General features: G+C 37.1%; 1 protein-coding gene across 1 annotated transcript in view; it reads right to left on the bottom strand.

The window, feature by feature from the left end:
• Positions 1-2393: 2393 nt before the first annotated feature.
• The window catches only part of oprl1 (opiate receptor-like 1), a 71752-nt gene continuing 65339 nt past the window's right edge, over positions 2394-8806 (bottom strand). Inside the window, exon 4 of the mRNA XM_015606206.3 lies at positions 2394-5785. Within this exon, the coding sequence (XP_015461692.2) occupies positions 5262-5785 (524 nt within the window). The 3' untranslated portion in view covers positions 2394-5261. The remainder of the gene's footprint in view (positions 5786-8806) is intronic.

The raw sequence follows: 8806 nt of genomic DNA, 5'->3' as shown, positions 1-8806 counted from the left end.
ATGTAACAGAAAAAAAAAAAAAGCTTCAGACGTGACCCAGTGGAATAAAGAAACAAAACATTAAAAAAGATGATGATGATGAAGCTGATGATGCTGATACATGCACATATATCAAAAAGCACTCCGCTGCGAGGGAGGGAGGGAGGGAGCGTGGGGGTGGATGCAGATGACCGTGAATAATGAATAGATGATATGCTGTGAGAATATGTGCAGTTTTTGAGATCCTTGAATATAACTACTATGACAGGACTTGTGAAGTTATGCAATGATTATTTCCACGATGAACAAATAACCCTTCAGTCCTAGTAAACAAAAAAAAATGAACAAAACTCTTAGGGGCAGTTTCCCGAAGAGCGATTAATCACTAATCACAATCACTAAATTTAAAAAAAATGCGTGGAATACTATTAACACCTATGGAAAAATCAGCAGGAATTGCATAAGAATTTTCAAGCTGCATGGGATGGATCGTCATAGTACACAATTAAGAACCTCTACAACACCATGCTGAGAACTGGTATATTGCATTTCCAGGGATCAAGCCTACAAATTTCAACTTACGAATTGAACACTAAAAGAGTTCAATTGAACACTTTGAAAGTGTTTGTGACTGTTGTTATGAAATAAGTACATTTTTGGAGGAGCCTGTTGCCTGAAGCACCTTCCTCTTCCAATCTAACATCCTATAAATACCCAGGACTTCTTTTTTTACGTGCCGTGAAGAGTTCTCGCAACCCTCCACCAAATCTCCTCCTTTTAACTCTCTTTTATCTCTTCTGTTATCTCTTTTATCTCTCCTTCCTGATTCTTCATAAGTATAGGAGAAGAGGGACTGTTTTTTTCCCAATGGCAGGTTCAAACTACACCATTTTAGCCCAGTTTATCGTTGATCTTCAACAAAAAATAAAAAATAAAATAATTAAAATCACTTTGGAGATAAATCAGGGATCTCCTATGCTCCTAGGGGCATAGAGTTGCCCATGCAAAGAAATCACAATTTTTACACCATTACGCCACACTTCATTGTTGGAGTTCTGAGGGTCCTGACATTTAAAACGAGATGCTGAGAACCATAAAAGTGCACACTTTATTAAAATCACGGTTTATAAACACAGTACATTGAGATACTGCTACAGGTGCCACTATGCTATAATTAAGTAAAATGGTATAGGGGAACAGACTGCAAAATACATTCTGTGGAAATGAATGCATTAATTCCAGGTGTTGCTGAAAATATCTTAATTATATTCATGCGTTCAAAGTACCTGAAGGTGTGTAGAAATAGTGTTTTTAATCAACTATTTGTGCTTTTTTTTAAAGTTCTCAATGCCTTGTTTTAAATATCAGGGCCCTCAGAATTTTACAAATGAAGCATGTAGCTACTTTGAGCTTGTTAATGGTGTAAAAAAGTGATTTCTTTGCATGGGAAACTTTATGCCCTCATCACTCGAATTGTAAGGCTGTTTGGAGCATCGGCTAAAAAAACAATGTATTTGGGAATGCTGGGGCAGAATGGAGGTGGACTATTTTATAAAAGTATGTACTCACCATCATGTTTTACTACACCATAAGTTCATTTCACATTGGATTTCTCCTTTAAGGCCATTTAAGGTGGAATGGCTTACATTCCATTAACCCTTGCGTGGTGTTCATATTTTTGTTACTCGTTTACTTTGTTACTTGTATTTAATTCAGCAAAATTAAGCAATTTTACATTAAAATGCTTTACACATGCTTGCTTCACCTAAATTGCAAGCAATATAAACAGCTTACATGGTTAATATTTGCCCTTTACCTTTTCTTTTAAAAAGTGCTACTCTTTTTTTTTTATTAGTTTTTTAATAAAATGTAAAGAAAATGAATTAAACTCAAGATGTGATTAGAAAATTTGTTTAGTTTCAAATTTACAAATGAAGCAATGTTTATTAGCCCTTGGCCAAACATACTGTATGTAATATAAATGTGTGTGTGTGGGGGGGGGATGTGTTTTGATATATGTTTTTCACAAAAAATGAGCCAATGCCAATAAGTTTGAGTTAGAAAAAATATTTTTTTTTTGTATCATTTGATGAAAAATGAAAACGGGTCCCACAGACCCGAACACCACACAAGGGTTAAAAATGTGCCAACAAAAAATGAGCAAAAGTTTTTAAATTCTCAATTAAGCATGAAATTATCAAATGATGTCTTCTTTTATATCAAAGATTGTGTTGATTGATTGCAATCTTTTATGGCCAACAATTCAAACAGCATCCATGCATAGCCTTCTTTTCTTCAAACCAACCTGCACCTCTTTGTTCACACTTCCTTCCATCTTGTTAAAAAAGTACTTAAAGTGCTTAAATATATTAAATATTAAATATATTAAAAATAAATAAATAAAAACACACATGGAATTTAGAGCAAGCCTTCACAGTGCCATTTAATTACTGCCATTTAATTCATATGCAGAGAAAAAAAATAGAAGATTTCCAATATAGCCTCAGCATATACCGTTAATATCAACAACCGCCTAGACTCCATAACGATAACTGACTGGATAGTTTCAGCGTTTTTTTAAGCCTACACATCGACTCTCTTCATCAGTAAATAAATACATAAATAAATAGATCTATAAATAGACAAATATCCAATCCATTGCAGCGAGTGAAGAAATCATCATCATCATCATCATTACAACATCAAATACGACATACAAGAAGCTTCTGAATGTACAGTGTCTGTCTTAAACAGCAGATTCCGAACAGAATCCTCCAAGTATTTTTGTCTTTTTTTTATATTATTTATTTATTATTTGGCTTCTTTAAAAAAGTCATTTGACATTCAGAGGTCTGTGATGTGAGCTGATATGAAAGTAGTGTAGTCCTCATTTCAGGCCCACCAAAGAACACATCAATACATGGTCGTGAAGCGAGATACTGCATACATCGAAAACATTCAAGAATATTGCAGGTAATGTCGACTAATGACTGGAACAATTCTGTAACTCGTGCTTCGTTAACTTCGTAGAATGCATTTTGTACTTTAAATAGAACACTTAGAACACACGTCGTCATCTTTGCAAATCTTGTTCGGAGCTTAAAACCGCTATAAAACAATGTAATATAAAATATTTTAGCTTTTTTTTATACAGAACAACCAACAAAAATAGCCTTTTTTTAAATAATGAAATAACAATTGGCATTTTAACAGCTAAGTCTCTGTTTCTTTTTTTTGTTGTTTATATGTACATATACAGTATGTATGCGCTATGTATATGTATATTTATACACACATATATTGGATCAATAGAATTCAATAGAAGGTAGTCATACAAAACGAATGAGAGTCAAACTTCCTTCAGGACTATGGACTTCCTCCTTAGTCCGTGGGCGTAACTTTTAAATGTTTAAGGCAGTGTAGTCCCATCTATGAGGTCGAAAAAAGAACCCACTGACGTTACAAAAGCTTTTTTATCGTCATTGTTGCAACAAAACCTCGCATCTCTATGCAAAATTTATGCAAAAAAAGAACTTTACAGAAAACAAACAAAAAAATAAAAGATCGATCTAATGTACGTTAATGTAACGAGATTGTGTTCCAGAGCAACTTTCTTAAAAAAAAAACATAAATATACATAAAAAAAAAGACTAGTAAAGATGCAAGCTACAAGGTTTTCAAAGGATTGTGCCATTTACGCAATGCTAGAACCAAATAACAATAAAATTAGTATGTTAGCTAGCTTGCTTCAAATATAAGTATGTTAGCTAACTCACTGCTTATGTTAGCTAGCTTGCTGCACACCATAGTTCTATCCCTGGTAACGTTAGCTCGTTTAAACTAGCTAACTAACATTACCAGGGATAGAACTATGGTGTGCAGCAAGCTAGCTAACATAAGCGACGAGTTAGCTAACATACTTACATTTGAAGCTAAGTGTGTTAGCTAGCTCGCCGCTAACTATAGTTCTATTCCTGGAAACATTCGCTAGCTCGTTTAAGCAAGCTAAAGTTAGTATGTTAGCTAGCTTGCTGCTAACATTAGTATGTTAGATAACTCGTCGCTTATGTTAGTTCTCTCCCTGGTAACGTTAGCTAGCTCATTTAAGCGAGCTAAAGTTACTATGTTAGCTAGCTTGCTGCAAATGTAAGTATGTTATCTAACTCACTGCTAATGTGAGCTAGCTCGCCGCTAACCATAGTTTAATCCCTGGTAATGTTAGCTAGCTCATTTAAGTGAGCGAAAATTAGTATGTTAGTTAGCTTGCTGCAATTGTTAGTATGTAAGCTAACACGCTGCTAATGTTAGCTAGCTCGACGCTAACCTTAGTTCTCTCCCTGGTAACGTTAGCTAGCTCGTTTAAGCGAGCTAAAGTTAGTATGCTAGCTAGCTTGCTGCAAATGTAAGTATTTAAGCTAACTCACTGCTAATGTAAGCTAGCTCGCCGCTAACCTTCGTTCTCTCCCTGGTAACGTTAGCTCGTTTAAGCAAGCTAAAGTTAGTATGTTAGCTAGTTTGCTGCTAACTATAGTATGTTAGCTAACACGCCGCTTACGTTAGCTACCTCTCCGCTGACCTTAGTTCACTCCCTGGTAACGTTAGCTAGCTCGTTTAAGCTAGCTTAAGTTAGTAAATTAGCTAGCTTGCTGCAAATTATAGTAAGTAGCTCACTAATAGCTGCTAATGTTAAAATTAGGATTTTACAAAAAACAAAAAAAATAAAAAATCGAACTAATGTACGTTAATGTAACGAGATTGTGTTCCAAAGCAACTTTAGAACAAGGACACCAATTGTTCCATTTCCATTGGTCCATTCACTGTGATTTTTATTTATTTTATTTATTTTTTTTTTCTCTCTCAACATAGAGACCTAGAGAGAGCTGGCATTTTCTTAAAAAAAAAAAAAAAAAACATAAATATACATTGAAAAATTAAATCTAAGAGCTACAAGGTTTCATTGATAGGACAGCGGCAATTACGCAACGCTAGAACCAAAGAACGAACAGTGTTTCCATAAAAGCCATTAAACGAACAGTAAAAGGACACGAACGTCGACATCCAAATCCAGATAAGACACTAAAAAGTGAGCCCCTTTGTCCCTAAGAGGGCGTGGCATCATCGTTGACCCCGCCCTCTCTCCTAGCCCCTCCCGTCCCTCCGCCCGCTCGGCGGAGGCGGCCGTGGTGCTAGAGCGTGGTGATCTGAGTGAGCTCGGAGTTTGAGCTGCCGGTCCCTGGGTTAGGCTGCGGCTCGGGGCTGACCAGGGGCAGCTCCACGCCTAGTCATGCGGGGTTACTGTTGCCGTCAGTGGTCTTGCAGTTGTAGGCCACGTCGCGGGCGATGCTGCGCATGCGGCCGGACTGCTGCGCGTCCAGGCGGAAGGGCGAGGGCTGGCAGAACTCCCGGAAGCAGCGCTTGAAGTTCTCGTCCAGGAAGGCGTACAGCACCGGGTTCAGGCTGCTGTTGACGTAGCCCAGGGCGATGCAGAAGTGCATGAGCACCACCGTGTGCACGCTGCCCAGGTTGAAGCCCAGCGACTGGGCCAGAGCCATGATCTGGATGGGGGTCCAGCACACCACGAAGACCGCCACCACCACCAGGACCATGCGGGTGATGCGCCGCAGGTTGCGGTCCTTCTCTTTGGAGCCGGAGAGGATGCGTACGCTGCGCAGGCGCTTCACCATCAGGCTGTAGCACATGCTGATGATGGCCACTGGGATCAGGAAGGACAGCAGGAACACGCACGTGCCAAAGACGGGGTCCCAGTAGCTACGGGGGGCTGGCAGGACCAGGATACACTCGATGCCTGTGAAGAGGAGGAAAAAAAAACGGATGAATTAAGGATGCTGGGTTTTGCTTAGATACAATTTTACTAATCATTGTTGGCATCAAGTCGGGTTCAAATTTAATGTTTGGGGTTTATTATCTTAATAATCTTGGCTGGATTTTCTCAGTCAGCGTTATGAGGTAGAGTCACCTGGAGACAGCTGTGCTAAACCTGTCAAGAGTTAATTACTTGAGTTTCTTGTCTCTTATTGTGTTTGAGAGCATCAGTTGTCATGTTGTGAAGATGTGGAGTTGGTATACAGTGAATATCCCTATTTGAGTAACGTTCTAATACATATTATGGCAAGAACTACTTAACTAAGTAAAGTAAAGAAAAAAAAAATTAAGAAATGAAGGTCGGTCAATAAAAAAAAAAAAAGTGCATTCGCAAAGACTATCAAAAACATTATGATGAAACTAGATGAGATTACGGTGGAAGTCAAACTCATCTATGTCCATAATGGTGATTGTGGTTGTCTTTATCATCATCTTGTTTTTGTGTAAAATATGAATATTTAATATCATATTTACAGATGATACCTCACCATCTCTAGATGCAAGTAAATTAAACAACAAGTCAGCAGTTAGGCTTGAAAACTGTAACATTCAAATTCAATACTGCTATCAAGTAAACAGATACTTAATCTTGAGTAGGGATTGATGCCAGCGTGGCTAAACAAGTGCAGGGAGAGAGTAAACACTTCACATTACAACCGACATAAATATCCATCTCCATTCACATCTGCAAATGCCTGAGTTCACTGCAAGGTCATTTGTACTCATGATAGGATTCAGTGAAAAACACCTATTTTGTCCTGGTTGCAAAAGACATCAGACTTCAGACTACATATATATATATATATATATATATATATATATATATATATATATATAAAGGTGCGCTATTTACTGATTTGAACCCTGACAACATTTAAACGCTAGAAGTTCATTGCTAATTTTTGCACGTTTTTGAGCTGTGCAAGGTGTACTTTTCCTGTTGTTATGATAGCAAAGACACAATGACATGCTCTAAATCAAGCGGCGCAAAAGTGTTGTGGGGATATAGGTTTTTTTTGTTGCAGATTTTGTTTCTGATGCTAATAATCAAATAATTGTATCTGTTTATTTTATTTATTCCATGGTAAAAAAAAAAATAGTATTAGGTATTCATCTTTCAACCAAATGTTTATTGCAGTAAAATTAGACATTTTTGTCCAAAACAAAAAAAAATAATTCAATGAAACATTTGATTAACAGGCCGATTACCTGATATCAAACAGGCTTTTTTAAATTTATTTTGCCACTTTTTTTCAAGATTGAATAAATAAAATAAATGAATACTATACTTTGATTATTATCAGCAGAAAGAGAATGTATGTTTAATTTAAAATACATCAATCAATCATCATACCATCTTTGCCATTCCCTTTAAGAGCCAGGTGCACACTGACTTTGGCGGATTGCTATTTTAATGGTGCAGTGCTTTTGCGCAGAAAACAATAAACGTCTGAGAGTTGACTGTTCAAATCAGTCAGGGTTCAAATCAGTCAGTGGTGCACCTGTGTCTTCCATTAAAGAGGCAGTGAAATTAGACATGTTTGTCTGAGTGTTGAATGGGATACATTTATTTTTTGCAGATTTTGTTTCTGTTGCTAATAATCAAATGATTGTATTTGTATATTTTATTTATTTAGTGGTGAAAAAAGTGGCAAAATAAATGAAAACCTGGTTCGTTATTAGGTTTTCACCCTTCAACCAAATGTTTGATTGTGTTCCTTTTTTTGGTTTTGGCCAGAAATGTCTAATTTTACAGGTGCGCCATTGACTGAATTAAACCCCGACAACAATGTAACCGCTAGTCATTCATTACTTGTTTGTTTTATTTATTCAGAGGTGAAAAAAGTGGCAAAATAAATGAAAACCTGGTTCGTTATTAGGTATTCATCCTTCAACCCAATGTTTGATTGTGTTCCTTTTCGGTTTTGGCCAGAAATGTCTAATTTCACAGGTGCACCATTGACTAATTTAAAATCTGACAACAATTTAACCGCTAGAACTTCATTGCTTGTTTATTTTATTTATTCAGAGGTGAAAAAAGTGGCAAAATAAGTGAAAACCTGCTTTGTTATTAGGTTTTCATCCTTCAACACAATGTTTGATTGTGTTCCTTTTCAATTTTGGCCAGAGATGTCTAATTTCACAGGTGCGCCATTGACTGATTTAAACCCTGACAACAAGGGTCGTTCATTGCTTGTTCATTTTATTTATTCAATTGTAAATAAAAAGTGAAAACCTGTTCGTTATTAGGTTTTCATCCTTCAACACAATGTTTGATTGTGTTGCTTTTCAGTTTTAACCAAAAACGTCTCATGTCTGTGCATCTTTAGCAATTTTCTCAGAATTTTTGCCTCAGTTGATGTGGGGACGTGCTGTTCATGAGCTGCTGGATTTGTTGCCAAAACAGCAAATTAAACCTCCATCCAGACCAAGAAGAGACTGCTCCCAACAGTTGATTAGTCATGATTTCACCTTCAAATGAGCTGAATTAGTTGGCAGCAGGGTACACACACCAATGCACCTGGAAACTAATGAATGTGTTTGGTGAAGGCTCTGTGCTCGGGCTGATTTAATTAGACGCAGCGATCTGTTAGCTAGCTCAGAAGAACGTACTTTTGGAACCGCTTCAATTAGAACCGACTGCAGAATAGAAACGTTCCATACTGAAGGAGAAAACTGTGCGAAATATACATAATAACAACAAATGGTATGCATTTATTTGATCTTCACGCTAGACAAGTGCTAGACACTCGCTCACAGTTCATGTTAAGGTCTGTTTATGTCTGGGAATGCTTTAAGAAAAAAAAAACAAAAAAAGAAGATTCCACAGTGAGCTGAGGGGATTGAATGGGGTGTGTTTGCTCTCGCCTGACCTTCTCGCTTCCTGCACAAACAAAAGCAAATCTCTATGATCCCTCGTTCTTTAGGAAATGCCTTATTGAAG

Source organism: Astyanax mexicanus, chromosome 13, assembly GCF_023375975.1.
Source record: "Astyanax mexicanus isolate ESR-SI-001 chromosome 13, AstMex3_surface, whole genome shotgun sequence".
Taxonomy (NCBI): domain Eukaryota; kingdom Metazoa; phylum Chordata; class Actinopteri; order Characiformes; family Acestrorhamphidae; genus Astyanax; species Astyanax mexicanus.
The sequence above is the reverse complement of the archived record's forward strand: the minus strand, read 5'-3'. Positions and strand labels throughout refer to the sequence as shown.